Source organism: Symphodus melops (assembly GCF_947650265.1).
Source record: "Symphodus melops genome assembly, chromosome: 5".
NCBI classification, from domain to species: Eukaryota; Metazoa; Chordata; class Actinopteri; order Labriformes; family Labridae; genus Symphodus; species Symphodus melops.
Window position 1 is genome coordinate 3022296 of NC_136695.1, and position 15620 is coordinate 3037915.

Genomic DNA, 15620 nt, shown 5'->3' on the forward strand with positions numbered 1-15620 from the left:
TGAGGGAGCTGTCATGGAATCTCAAAGACGTATTTGCTGTTTTTAACGTGTTTTATTATTTTCAAATGAATGAATTTCATTTTTGAAACCAGACTTGGTCCTCAGAAAGTGTTTTCCAAAATGTGAGTCTCGAAAAGGAGGAGTGGTCTTTAATTCAGAGTCGTCCTTTATTCAGGTCAATATGGTATTTTTTTATTTATTTTATGGCCAGTTGAAAGTCATAATTAACATGAGCGGCATGTTTTTGGATTGTGGGGGGAAACCGGAGCGCCCGGTGAAAACCCACATGTCTTCAATCAATCAATCTTTATTTATATAGCGTCAATTCATAACAGGCGTTATCTCGAGACACTTTACAAAAAGCAGGTAAAGGACCTTACTGTTTGTCTGTTAACATTAACAAAAGAGCAGGTAACAAGACCATGCTCATCATTACGTTTACAAAAAGCAAGTAAAGGACCTTACTGATGGCTATATTACAAGAGCCCAGCTGAATCCGTCATAGCGTGGCAAGAAAAAAACTTCCTTTTAACAGGCAGAAATCTTCAGCAGACCCGGATCATGACGGAACAGCCATCTGCTAAACTGTGCTGGGCTTGAAAATGGGATGGGGGAGATGGGACAAGATGCAGAAAGAAGAATAGGATAGGGTGTGGATAGGATAGGGGGCGGGGGGGGGGTGGGGGGGGGGGGGGGGTCTGGGCAGGCCATCCTCGTGGGGGGTGGGTGGGTCTGGGCAGGCCTTCCTCGTGGGGGGTGGGGGGGTCTGGGCAGGACATCCTCGTGGGGGGCCACTCTTGTTCTCGCTTCCTTCTCTCCTTCTCCCCTCGTCATGCCTGGAGCAGCACTTTGACAAAGGGATCCTTCTACATCCTCACTAACTCCAGGTGGCGTCTATCCTCATCTGGGACGAGGGTCAGCCACAGCTCCAGGAAACTATCCTCGAAGGCCAGGTCCTCTAGAGTGGTTTGTCCGTACCAACTGCAAAGACATAAACCTCTTGTTTAGCACTTCATTCAATTATCAGAAGATTAAAAAAAAAAACTGTTTAAGGAGAAACAAACCCGAAAGCTGTTTGTTCACACAGTTCTGAACAAATTGATAACTCACCTGGCACCGGGTGAACTGTCCATCGCCAGCTTGCTGACAGCAACCAAGAAGCGTTGGGTGAAGGTGGTTTCTCGTGTCAGGATTTCTGCCGTTCCCAGATGGCTAGTCATCAGGAGGAACATCATAGCGGTGTAGTCTCTCACAGCAGCGCAATTGCTGAAAAAAAAGAAAAAGAAACAGACATTCAGTCATTTTGATTCATCAAACTTTTGACAAATGCTGCTTTGGCACTTCTTCATAGACATGATTTGACCCTTAGCATTAACTTACCTCATGGCTGAATTCTCCAGAGCGTTCAGCACTGGACCCGTGCTGCAGCACTGCACCATCACCTCAAGGCACAAGGTGGCCTGGTCCTTAAGCTCGGTGCTTGTACCGGGCAGTACGATCTTCTGCAGCAGAGCTCGGCTCGTCCTCTCCACATGAAAATCCAGATCCGTCTGCAGGCAGGAGTGAAGCTCGAGCATGGTGTCCATCGCTGCAGCGGCCACCGTCGGGTGCAGATTTGAAACCTGAAAAAAGAAACATCAGCAGTCAGCCGTGGTACTTCTTCTCACTGACACTTTGGAATATGATGGTGATTGGACACATGTAAAGAAAGAGATGAACGACTTCCATACCTCTGCTGTCACGGCGTAACACACTTCAAGGAGTCGGGTCTTCACGATGTTGGCATCCTGCTCCATCAGGATTTGGAGCAGTTGTAATCCCTTGGTCTTCATGTCCCTGAGACAAAGAGACAAAATGAATAAGCTGCACTGTCGTTTGACACTTTGAGCTAAAACTGCTGCCACATTAAAGAAGTATTAAACGAGTTCATATTAGATTGACAACAAAGCGGAAATATTTAAGGAGCTATAAGATCTCATTGTGTAAGGTGTAGAAGTCTTACCATTGGTTACTTTTGATCATTTTGATGCTGGAAGTTAGAGTCTCTGAAGACCATCTTGTGTTCATTTCTTCAGTGGAGGTCGTCTGAGGGGCATTTGGCCATCTACCCCGATCTCCTCTCTCCTTGTTCTGGGCAGGTTTTGGAGGTTGAGTAGGTCTGAGGGGTGGTTGGTTAATGTTGGTCGTCTTTGGTGGGGCAGGTTTTGGAGGTGGAGTAGGTCTGAGGGGTGGTTGGTTAATGTTGGTCGTCTTTAGTGGGGCAAGTCTTTGGGGTGGAGTCGGTCTCAGGGGTGGTCGGTGGATGTTGTTTGTCTTTAGTGGGGCAGGTTTTGGAGGTGGAGTAGGTCTGAGGGGTGGTTGGTTGATGTTGTTCATCTTTAGTCGGGCAGGTTTTGGAGGTGGAGTAGGTCTGAGGGGCAGTTGGTGGATGTTGTTCGTCTTTAGTGGGGCAGGTTTTGGAGGTGGAGTAGGTCTGAGGGGCAGTCGGTGGATGTTGTTCGTCTTTAGTGGGGCAGGTTTTGGAGGTGGAGTAGGTCTGAGGGGCGGTTGGTTAATGTTGTTCGTCTCTATTGGGGCAGGTTTTGGAGGTGGAGTAGGTCTGAGGGGCAGTCGGTGGATGTTGTTCGTCTTTAGTGGGGCAGGTTTTGGAGGTGGAGTAGGTCTGAGGGGTGGTTGGTTAATGTTGTTCGTCTCTATTGGGGCAGGTTTTGGGGGTGGAGTAGGTCTGAGGGGTGGTTGGTTAATGTTGTTCGTCTCTATTGGGGCAGGTTTTGGGGGTGGAGTAGGTCTGAGGGGCAGTCGGTGGATGTTGTTCGTCTCTATTGGGATAGGTTTTGGGGGTGGAGTAGGTCTGAGGGGTGGTTGGTTAATGTTGTTCGTCTCTATTGGAGCAGGTCTTTGGGGGGAAGTTGGTCTCAGGGGCGGTCGGTTTGTGTCAGTCGTCTCTGGTGGAGTAGGTCTTGGGGGGGAAGTTGGTCTCAGGGGCGGTCGGTTTGTGTCAGTCGTCTCTGGTGGAGTAGGTCTTGGGGGTGAAGTTGGACGCTCAGGCCTTCCAGGAGATCCTCCAGACAGAGGTCTAAAGATAGCAATGCAACGCAGCAAGTCCTCCAGTGCACTGTGTAATTTCTGGACCTGCCCTTTAGCCGTCTGGAGTCTGTATCCTCTGCCAACTTCTTTTTCTGTTCAGGAGAAGACATGAATATGTATCAGTCGCATGTTTAAACATTTCTAACATCTTCATCTATTAATGAATTTTGGATTCACAGTTGAGAGTTATGCACAATACATGAACATGCAAAAACATTTGACTTCTAAAAAGAACTCAGAACTTACCTGCTTTGCTGTACTGCATCTGAATCACAGGGAGGCGGGAGACTCTTGGTCCTGGAAACACTGGAGACAAATCACACCGATTTGTGTGGCGTGGGCTGTTCCACTCGGAAGGAGTGTAGGAATCCTCTGAGCTGTTTGGGGTCGATCCTCGACTTTGGGGTCGAGGTTCTGAGTCCTGCAGTCCCAGTCTATTTAGGACATTGTTTGTGCGAGTTTCGAGGGCATTAACTGTAAACTCCGTCTGTCGAAGGCGATGCTCCATGTGATTGTTCTGTATCTGGTCGGACTCGTCCATCTGTAACAAAAAAAACCCAAATAAACAGATTAGTTGAGTTTCAGTTACATTTCAAGACACTTTAAGCACAAAACAGTGACCCGCATGTCCAGTTCTCAGAACACATTCACCTCAAGCCTGGCTCACACCGAAGGATAATCGGCTCATTTGAGGTCCGATTCCTCTTTCCCGACTACCGTAGGGTCGCTCTCGACTCAAGACTTTTCAGAACCGATTATCAGCCCAGATGATCTTGTAGTGTTAGAGGTAGAAAGCCCTAATCGTAACGTCCCCGATCTGCTCAACGATCGTCGAGGACGCCTCGATCGATTTCAAACAGGTTTGATATTAAAAATCTAAAATCTTAAACATTTCGTCATAAACACGTCTGATTTTCACTCGTACAGACTGAGCTCTCAGGCCTTGCCCAACAATCGGGTCGTACTGTGTGAGCGCTTAAATCTTAAAGTCTGGTTGTGCGTCGTAACACGATTCAGTCGCACAGTGAGAGCTGACATGCCACCTCAACTTTTAAACAATCGGGGAAATCGTACAGCGTGAGCCAGGCTTTACACGACATTAGAAGTCAGTATTTCTGACTCACTCATCAAACATAAAACAATAACTTTAAACAATAAATACATGAAAAATCAAAGTCGTTTCACCCCAACAATAGAAACACACACTCTACTTTGAAAACTGTAAATTGTACCCGTTAAATTGCCTTCCTGTTACATAAATCAAGCTTGTTGTACTTACATTTTCCTCTTGGCTGGACGTCCTCTTCTTCTTTAACCAGTAAGACATTTTTTAAAACGTTGAAAAAGCGTTTTAAAAAGAATTGACTAATAAGTTGAAATCCTCGTGTGATCTCGTCTAGAGTCCGTGTCTAAATGATTCCTGGCGAATCTTCAAGTCTGGAAGCTGAATGAGATCAGACAAAGACACAACGAACATTCCGGAACTCTTTGGTGCAGAGTCACAGAACAGAATTTAAATCAAAACAAAATGTTGAAAGGCACGTTCCCATGGCAACCACTCACCTGCAGCTCACAGATAGGAATGCCACCTTCCAATGATGATTTTTTATTTTTTTTGTCCACCATCTTTATTGACAATTTAACATGATACAAAATGTTAATACAAACTCTCAAAAGTATGAACTAACAACAACAAGCAAAATATACAGAACAAATTTTCCAAGATGAAAAATATAAGACAGTGACTCGTCCACCGATGGCCTACCAGTGTGGTGGGGCACCAGTTACATGCTAAATGCGATGTTTGTCTTCTCTTTTTTGGTGTTTTACATGGTCTGATTTATGATGTGCTCATTAATCTCCAGGGGTCTCCAACAGGTAGCTCGGGAGCTACCAGTCGCTCACGGACAGGTTTTCAGTTACTCGCCTTTAGGTTGACCAACTGTGTAAAAAATAAAATAATAAGTCTGACAGTTAAAACACTTTTCCCTCTCTTCGTATATCTGGCCCATAAAAACACGTCTAAAGGAGAAATCTTTTCTTGAACCTTGAAGTGATTTTTTAGTAACATAGCTCACTATGTGGCACAATAAGAAGAGTCAAATATTCACGTTTTTTTCTTGGACCTTGATGTGAATATAAGATTATTGATCAGTATTGTCTTATTGCAGTTTAACACATGTAAACAGTCGCTGTAGTCAGCTGATGTGTGCTGTGTCAATAAATACAAGCAATGTGATGCAGGGAGCTTTTAGACTGTTACGGCTGTATGTTCCCTGTGCTGTTTTATTCCCTGTGCTGTTTTATTCCCTTTCTATTTGTCTCCTGCACAGGTGTGGCCACTGATTGTCCAACGAGGCTCACCTGGATTCAGGGCTTAAAAGGCTTGTGCTGGCTTCAGCAGGCAGAAGACTTTTGGGGATGGGACTGCTGTGGGTGTCTGTCAGGGATTGTTTGTTGTGTTTTGTCACATTAGTCTAAGTTGATCATTGTTATCATTTAGTTTGTATAATTGTAATAAATCCCTTTATTTGACTTGGTTAGTGTTAGTGTGTTTTAATGGGTTAATTTGTGGATTCTTGTTAGCCCCATAGGGCCGCCTGATGGTGGGCCGTAACATAGACCCCTTACAGGTATTACCAAGGAAGATGTAAGATAAGTTTTGTTGCACTCGGCTGTGAACAGTGTGTCTGCTGTAAAAGAGGACATTTTATTAGAGGGTGTGTAAGTAACTTGTCCTGCTTTTGTAGCCATGCAGCCTCATGTGGTCTATCTATTCATCCATCCATCCATCTATTTATCTGTTCTCTATCTATCCTTCAATCCATCCATCCATCTGATTTTTTTGCTGTATCCATTACATTGGTGTGCCTGTGTCCGACCAGCAGCAGAGTGCTGTGTTTGTTGTTTGTGCAGAGCAGCTGTGGAGTCAGTGTTGGAGAGCTCTGTAATGTATCTAACCTTCATTTGACTGGAGGATTTGCTGCCTGCCAACAGCCTCATGAAAGGGTGTTGTCACTGACTGATATTGTGTGCTGTCTGGAGCTGAGTCCATTGTTGTGCCAATAGAAGGGCTGATCTGTGCTCGCTCTCCTCCATCAAAACAACAGCGTGCGAGCTGTGAGGTGAATGTTACTGACAAAGACACATCTACAAAGACAAACAGAAGAAGAGCCGGCGGACCTTTCAGGGTTAATGTTCAGCTTTTTTATTCCAGCTGCACTGAGCTGGAGATATTTGTGGAAATTTCAAATAGAGGCTATTCTGAGAGAAACATTAAGCTCTGGTTGCCATATTCGTGAAAGGATAATCACAGGGTGACATGCTGCGCTCTTGTCGGAGGGATTTCCGGAGCAGTATGGGGCTAATTCAAAAGGGCCCCAGTATGTAACATGAGAGGATGGAAAAAGAAAGGAAAGAGGACAGTGGAGAGAGGAGGGGAATACAGGAAGTGTGGAGGAGAACGTGAAGGACAAGAAGAGTACAGAACACGGCAAACTTTCAGAAATGAAATCCAGTGCTGCAAAGATTTTTTTTTAATACTATTGTTTAATAACATGACAGATTATATCAGATAAGCACTACAGCTTCCCTACGCTGCTGTCCCAGCGTACACTGCACTAATAAACACAATCACAACATTCAAAATAACAAGAACAAAAAAAACCCCCCACAAATGAATAACATTGTGAAGGGAACTGAAAACTAAATACAACATGTAGGCTATAGGCCATGTGGTGTGTATTTATATCTGTGTTGATTATTTGTTATATTTTGCTCTTTACATGGGTTGATATGTTATTGGGTAACTCATTTTTAATGGGAGGCTAGACAATATATTTTCTGTTGATTGTCATCCTCATAAATCACCTTTTGGACTTTTTCTTTTGAATTATTTTTTTTTTAACAAATCCACAAACTTATCTTGACTTTAAATTTTATTTACATATATTATTACTTAGATACGAACAAGTCACAGGTACAGGCCCATTCAGTCAGTGTGTGGTATTCTCCAATTTCAGCTGCCACAATCGACACAGTTGAAGACTAAATAAGCTTAGTCAACACAAATCCACACTGAGGGCGAAGCCTTCTTTTACAAACTGGACCACAGTTCTTTGCAGTATGTTTGATGAGCTCCAGTAAGGCAGGGCTGTGTGAGGGTGTAGCCACACTTTTTGACTGAATGGCTGAACCGGGTCTCTGACTTCCGTAAGGGCGGCCAGACGTGTTGGAAACACATTTACACGTTGTTTTTATCTCCAGAATAAAGTGACAACATTTAGATAATTGAACCAACAACTCGGGAAAAAACGCTACTCAACTTTTCAAACAAATTTTAACCAGATGAAAAGTTTATTTTATTTATTGAAATCCGGACAGTGTACATTCATGAACATAAACATGTCAATATGGCAGGTTATAGCTGTAGGGTATTTCCATCTGTAGTCCCTTTGAGGTTGATGGTAAACATGTAAAGAAAACTACATAAAATCACCATGACAAGTAACAAACAATACAAACGACAAAACAACATTTACATTAGTGAACAGTTAACAGATCAAACCAGTATAAAGTGACCATCAGAGTTCAAAGTGTGAGAGTATTAAAGTGTCACAGCACTGAGGTGTTACACATCTGTCATGGGAGTCTGTCCTCCAACCTTTATGACTCCACTGCTCGTTTGTGCAAGCGTCAAATTACGACCCATATTTACGTTTTGGAGTCAAGCGCCCTCTAGTGGACGTATAAATAACCTCGATCCGGTGAATGTGTGTTCGTCATCGAATGACGTTTGACCCCTAACCCTAACCCAAGTCCAAGCTAGCTAACATAATAGTTAATTAGCACTCACTTGGTAAGTGCATCAAGCTGTGTGACGGTGCTCCGGTTCTCCGTTCGCCAGTAGGGGGCGCTAATTTAGGAAACGCTCCTACGGGTCGTATTACGTGACAGACGACCTCTACAGTCGTGTAGGTCGGAGGACTTTTTGATCATGGGCTCAGATAGAAAAAACAGGGTAGAAGAACCGAATTGCAGATAAAAAAGGAAATGATTTATTTAAACTAAAAGCCAAACTAAACTTTAATCTAAATAATAAATCCAGAAAATCCAAAAGAAAGTAAATCCAGGAAGTAGAGGGAAACACACGATGGACTACAGGAGACATACACATGACACTCACAATGAACTGACACAGAGGGGAAGCAACACAGAGACTAAAGGTAATCAAACACAGGTGAGACCAATCAGCACAATCAGACAGGCGGGAAACCAGAACACTGAGTAAAACCTGGCAACAAGATATTACAAAATAAATCAGGAAACACTTTAGACTGAACTAAGAAACACTAAACACCAAACTTTGAACCTTAAAACACAAGTAACACAGGAATCAAACTAACAGACAACACAGAAGGACACACGAGGAAACACCAACACACAGAAACAGGGACCAATGAAAACCAAGACGAAACACAGAAATATGTGTATGTGTGTATGTAGCTAAGTATAGTCATATCAGAGTTATGTTATATGAAGCTTCAGTTTGGGCTCTCTGTGGGCTAATCAGCTGTCCTGTCAGCGGACCTCATCTAGCCAATGGCACGGCGTTCCTCCCTTGTTTTCAGCCAATCATTGTCCAGCTCTCCTTTTAAATATGATTCTTTCTCCTCCCTTGTTCTTTCATGCGTCCCTCCACCTCCCCTGGATGTACATCGACCCAAACATGCTGAACTACCTGGAGCTACTGCCAGGAATACATGGCTTTCTGTAATGTTACTGTTACTGTATGTCACACTGACTGTCCGCGGTTTGATCCCTCGCTGTTGAAAAGCTATTACGTGTTTTAATGAGACCATTTAAAAAGCGAGTGTAGGCCGTGAAGTCGTGTCTCTACAATTAAAACAACAGAGGACAGAAATATTCTTTGTCTCATTGTCAATGAATTTTGATTTCACAATCATTTCTCTTCATCTTGAGTCTGTTTTTTTTTTTTTTTATGCATTTTGAAGTACGGCCAAGGACAACTAATGTAAGAATAAGTGTCCCTGTGTTGTGCTCGGTCAGATCTACAAACAGATTAACAGCACAGTCGCACAGCTCTGGTTTTATCTCATCTCTGTCTGTTCACAGCGTCGGCCTGAATTAAACATGGCTTCATATAATGTGAGAGGCGATGGAAGCGGCCGGTCGATACGCTTTTAATCCCCTTCCTGCTCTCCTCTCGTCGTCCTCGTTCTGCAGTTTTTTTCGTCTCCCAGCTAAATACAGTGTGGCTCTTTTCTCAGCGTCCTTCAGAGCTGCTCTCCCAGCTGAGCACCACTTTGGCCGGCTAAACACTTTCTTTGTCTCATTCCTCCTCTGGCCTCGGCCCCTGTGCTGGGTGTCATCCTGTTCTCCTGAGGCAGCTGCTTCAAAGTCGCTGCTGTTCCTCTTTTGTGTCTGTGTGATGTGAAAATCATGAAGCATGGACTTAACAGCGTCTTTTGACGTGCATTTTGCTTGATTCCACGTTCCTAGTCAAAATGTTTTTATAAACAATTAAAGGAATACTTCATTTGCATTAAGCTTTGCATCATTAGAAACCTGGTAGTATGTTTGATAGATAGATAGATAGATAGATAGATAGATAGATAGATAGATAGATAGATAGATAGATAGATAGATAGATAGATAGATAGATAGATAGATAGATAGATAGATAGATAGATAGATACTTTATTGATCCCGAGGGAAATTCAAGGCATCCAGTAGCAGTATACAGACAGGCAGGACACAAGACACTAGTTACAATACACACCCGCTAAGAATAAACATAATTACAGGTTAAACCTGTGCAGTTAGCATTAGCATTAGCATTAGAATTAGAATGGTCATGCATCCCGCCCTCATTTTTCGCCTGAGATGGAAAAGCTCCATCTTTCTCGTCTGAAAAGGAGAAATCGTCATTTTGCATCATCAGAGGCTGCTTTGGCGAGAGGTGGTGAAACTACATCGCTCATTCTTCATGTTTTCAACCCACTGAAGCTACAGACCTATCACAGATCAGGGGGCGGGACCCTCCCTCCCAGAATCTAAAGGCAACGCCCGCCATCTTGCTAGGAAGTATGTGAGCAGGCTGTGGAGAAAGCTGAGAAGAACCATACAGTGAAATAGCAAAAAAAAAGAGTATGTTTTAACTTCAAACTGATGGATGAAGGGGATTTTGAAGGTCTTGTGTTGAGTCGGATGTTTGCGGCTCTTTCTAGCGGGCGGACTGGAGGTGTCCAGGTGTTAGCTTAAGTCCGTTTGCTGCCAGGAATTTCCAAGATGCCCTTTCCTTCTGGAATAAATCTCGGAACCAGTTGAAGAAACGTTCATAAAGACTGTAAATAGAGCAACCTACAGTAGCTCCAGTCGTAGTGGCCTGCTGTGCTGTGCATTCTGGGAGTTGTTGTCTTTAATCCACATTAGCCAAATAGACCCTTTCTGCCTTTTCTCAGTGACGAAGGCACCAACTTCAACATTTATTCCACATTTCTACTCCATACATGACCCAGTGTCAATACAGATCCATGTTTCAACGGGGGAAGTGTCCCTTTAATTCTTGCTCCTTGCCCGATAAGGTCATTTGATTGGACGTCTCTCTTTGTGTGTAGCTACAAACACCGTGCATCGTTTTTATTGACAGAAGTTTATCTGATGCTGCGACAGGAGCGCTGCTTGTCAACACGCAAGGCAGGCAATCGCTTGTGGCGCGACACCAGTAGTTTCCCAAAATGTGCAGAGTTTGTAATGACAGACGGAAAACGCCCTAAGGGGGCGCCGTCTTGTTGCACTGCTTCACGTTGCATGCATGACTGCTGGGAAAACCAGAGTTTATCAATGACAGTCAATACAGAAAAATGAAGCAATTATCTGTCTACAGGAGCGATAAAAGAAAGAGGAAGAGGAGGAAGAGTCGGAGCACTGGCAGACAGGTGATGAATGCAGGTTTCACAACTGTGAAAAGTCAGCTCACACTGCAAGATGCAAAATAACACAGCACAATCTGTGTGCTCAAAATCAGTCATTCGACTCAAAAATCACACAGACTTAGGACAGCAAACTTTTCTTTCTGCTAATGTGATTGAATATTTTAATAACTTACTTGATTTCCCTTATTAACAAAGAAGCATTTTAACAGGTTGAAACATTGATCCAGGCGAACATCTTTTATTCATCTGTTCAGAGAGCGTTTCCTCCATCAGAGCGGATCATCACTCGTCTTCCTCACAAGACTCCGCTTGATGGCATCTTGATGAGCCTGCAGAGCTGCTCTCTAACAAAGTCCTGCTGCACTTATTGGCATGGTGACTGCATTAAGGGAAACATTCAGCACACTCTAATCTGAAGTGGTACGCCACAGAGCATTTCTAATTAGTGTCGGGTTCAGCTAATTATAAATCAGCAAAAACCTTTGAATCCGCACAAATGAGAGAGGAAGATCAAGGGGGCAGAAGAGGAAGACGACAGGTAACTCTGGTAACAGCATCTTTTCTCGTTATTCCTTCTGTCTCCCCCCATTAAATCTTTTCCCGCCCTTTCCTCTGTAATCTCTCTCTCTCTCTCTCTCTCTGTGGCATCTCATCCTGGAGCTGCTGGGCATTGTGAGTCGGGAACAAAGCGCGGGTTGTGTGCTTGATCTGCTCTGGTATTTAGAAAGTTGATGTCACATGCATGGCACTGGCCCTCTGTCTCATTAAGATGGAGCCGGCTGCTCGTCCTGAACCTCCGCCGGAGAGCGCGGCAGTAATTGGTAATCAGAGAGGGACCGGGCAGGCATCCCTTGCTGGCTGCATGACCTCTCCCTGCTGCTAGATGCCGACCCATGTAGACCACTGCAGCTCGCTTTGAAACATGAATGAACACTGTACTTGACAAGTTCCTGGCTGTGCAACCAAAGCCGCTGCTACAGAAGGAAAAGGTTTAAACTGAGTGAGCTGCTGTTGGTCGATACAAATCAGTCGACACTGTGATCCTCAGATCTTCTCTCGTCATAATAATTGCTTTAAATGCTGTGCTCTAAACATCGAGGCTTTCAGCATTCAAGGGCAGAACGGACGTACATGTCCCCCTGCACTGCTGATCATTTTGAAACCATGAGACTCAAACAGATGAAAGGGAGCATGTTTAGCATTTCAGGGAACGATTAATGCCTTTTATTAACCATTATCTATATCTGCTTAAATGCACCACAACATGTCCTCTCTCCTCCTGTCTAAAGACGGCCGTGAAGATTTCATGTTTAAGCATCAGGTTTGCTAGAGTTAAAACTCCATGTTGAAGTTTCTCGTGGGACCCCTCCCATTTATTCTCATTGACAACATCAACATTATTTTGACTTTAAATGTCTTCTGTTTTCCCCCTGAAACCAGGAGAGAGAGAGAGAGAGAGAGAGAGAGAGAGAGAGAGAGAGAGAGAGAGAGAGAGAGTGCAGCTCACTTTTTATCTTTATTATTACCCTCGTCGATACATAAATTATGTTGGAGTAAAGACCAAACTTTTAGAAAAACAAGACAGACTAAAATTGCTTTAGATTCCGAGACCTTCAAAAAATGGTCTTGAGAGCGATTTGGAGTCCGATAACAGCAATATAAAGATTCACAACTGACCACCCGACTGGAGCTCTTACATGCCGAGCCATCGATGCCTCAGGTTAGAACTTTATACAAATCCATACGCACAGATTTGTATTTTATAGACATGGTTTGATCAACTGTGTGCACAGATTTCTTTTGCAGATTCATGCTCACAGATTGTAAAAATGTACGCACATGGTTTACAAACCTGTGGCCACAGATTATAAAAACCATGCACATGCATTTGTTAACCGTGGAAATGGATTTAAAATCTACTCTTAAATTTTCTCACTGAACCTCGCAGGGCTCTTTACTGATGTTTTTAGTCCGAGGTCACTAAAGGGTTAACCGTGCATATAAAGGGATTTACAAAACACGTGTAATAAAATACAAAATGAGACATCTGTGAATCTTAAAGCATTTAAAAAAGTGATAAAAAAAATGACATAAACCCGACGAAATAAGAGAAACAGAGTATAAAGGATAAATGTTTCTATTTAATGCTTTTCCTAAATGTTGTAAATAGAAATCTGACTCCTCTAAATAATTACCTCAAATCTTTCTGCGCATCCTTTTGATGGGATGAGAGGAATGACTGAAGACGTCTCTTTCAGGTTAACAGAGTTTATTAACCCGATGAATCAAGAATACAAGTTACAGAGTCTCTGGGTTCAACACTACGTGTCCCTGACGACAGACAGATACCTGGTCAGTTCATGAAGTCTGAGCCCCGACTATCTTTCCCTGAACCCTTTTATACATTAGACAGAGATTATCTAAACAAATTATGCATTTTCAGATGTGAGGTTTCCTTCCTCCAATTGGGGCAGCTTTCCAAATGATGCGCCTCCTGATGTTTGGTTCTGCTTCTCTCATTGGTGCATCAAACTCCCGAATCCTCAAATCTGTAGGGGAAGACACATCCTACCTGTTTCTTATCACAACCTGACATCTCGTCTAGTAACTAATTCTTTTTAAGGAGAAGACAATTTAGGTGATTAAGAATCAAGGCTCACTCAACCTATATGAAAGTGGGTGAGTGATTAACTGTTCAGGGCCTTAAACTAAACCTATGTTTGATTTAGTGATTCAGTTTAAAGGGCCACATCAAAACACACCCTCTTCACAGAATACCTTTAACCTCTGAACTAAAATCTCAAACAATTACATTACAATTCATTCAAACTGTAAATATCAAACCTTTCCTTTGGACCGGGTGATGAAACTTTATTGCAGTGAACACATTGATTATAAGCAGAAAAAGGCCTAATAGTCTATCAAGAGCTAAGCGCTAATAAATTCCAAACATGAACCTTTAAAGGTCCTTTGAAAAGCTTTTCATTTGTGTTGATTTTGGCGCCCCCAGTGGACAGAGTTGTCCCTTACCTCTTTGCTGATCTTGTCCTTTACATTTATCGTGAATCTCATCCTGTTGTCTCTCAACAGTCAGACACATCACATGCGGTGCATTTATGGAGTAAATTAAAGGCTTTTTCTGCAGCGTGCTTCCGACTCCAATCACACCTCTGGCAAATGGTCTTTTTGCCTTCGTAAGTCCTGTATATTTATCAACTTTAATGAATCAGCAGGTTTCATTTCCAGCTGAAAAACTCCTCAGCTTTAAAGCCGGACTCACAGGCAGAGAGGTGAAGAGAAAAAGTTTCTTCAATCTGATAACGGAGAAGGATCAAAACCAGGAAGGCAGAACAAGCAATTTATCAGATAAAGGAGGAAGAACAAGGCAGGAAAGCTGGGGCACACACAATGTGGTGAAGACAGAGTGGAACTAGGGCGGTATACATACTAATGAGGGAAGCAGGGAGCAGGTGAGTAAATAAGCAGAGCTAAAGAGGCGATGGGAATGGAGAGGTTCCTGCAGTACGAGGTAGAAGACAACGCCACAGAGGACGCTAAGGTCTCATATTTTGAAGCACTGGGCCGTCCAGCTAGCGAAGAGGTATGCACGATTCTTCGTCTCTTCTGCTTTAACTTCACACCGTGTCTCGTTAGAAAGAGTCTACAATTCAATTCGAGGATGTCGAGAGAAGAAGACAAGATCAGGAAGTGCAAACGAACAGATTTAAATCTGACCAGAAAGAAGACGTAAAAACACGACGTCGACAGCTAATCAGCATCAAAGCCGTCCGAGATGTTGTCATTATCAATAGTATCATGAAGGTTGAAGGTGTTCATAAAGAGCTGGGTCTTTAGCTTTCTCTTAAAGGTGCACAGGATCTCTGCTGATCAAATGGAGTTTGTTCATTGGTTCTACCACCAGGGGGCGACAGAGGGGAAGAGTCTACTTAAAGATTTAGGACCCTGCTTTAAAGGTTGGATCAGACACCTTTTATTAGTGTAGTGGGCGAGAGAGGAACACCTCCATGACACTGATGACCCACTGAAAGATTAAGGTCCAGACTTTGCTCTTCCTCCAACGGGGCCCTGGGTAGTCAGTCCCAGTTTGACCCTGACAAATACTGCACCTGTGAACGTTCACATTAGTTACCCTCAATGTAAAAGTGAAATCCTGTACCATGTGAACACAGTCCTCCACGGCCTTCATCTTACAAACCACGCACTCCTTAAGCGCAGGTCTGCTTTGGATTTAAAAAGGGAATGAAGGCTGTGACACGCAGCGGGAGATGTGTGTGTGTGCGGTGTGTCAGTGACTCATCAGGTGAATCTACCAAAAGATCGTCTATTAGTTTGCCTTAGCTCTCTGATTTCACTTTAATGAGAGTGTTGTGTGACTGAAATTACATGAACCTGGCCCCCTGAAAAGATTTGTTTTGTGCAATCAACAGCAACATGTGCATTTACACAACCTGCAATTTCACGTAATTATTTTGGCTAAGGGGGCGAGGCTGTAGGTGGTCTGTGATGTGAGGGTGGCCAGGAGCTGAAAAAAAAAAAGCCTTATTTTCTCTCAGG

At 43.4% G+C, this 15620-nt stretch overlaps 1 protein-coding gene and 1 long non-coding RNA gene across 2 annotated transcripts; both read right to left on the reverse strand.

Moving 5' to 3' along the window:
• Positions 1–841: 841 nt before the first annotated feature.
• On the reverse strand, positions 842–2376 carry LOC306823302 (TOG array regulator of axonemal microtubules protein 2-like; the record flags this gene model as incomplete). The annotated part of the gene is made up of 5 exons (XM_079342758.1): positions 842–981; positions 1111–1266; positions 1381–1622; positions 1731–1836; positions 2003–2376. 5 exons carry the CDS (start codon positions 2374–2376, stop codon positions 867–869), a joined length of 993 nt encoding a protein of 330 aa, XP_079198884.1. The 3' UTR covers positions 842–866.
• Positions 2377–3034: 658 nt separating this feature from the next.
• LOC306824517 lies at positions 3035–4561 on the reverse strand. The gene is made up of 3 exons (XR_013779150.1): positions 4367–4561; positions 3334–3628; positions 3035–3179 (listed from the first exon to the last, which is right to left on the reverse strand). It is a non-coding gene; the product is annotated as an uncharacterized lncRNA (long non-coding RNA).
• Between the last annotated feature and the right edge of the window lie 11059 nt (positions 4562–15620).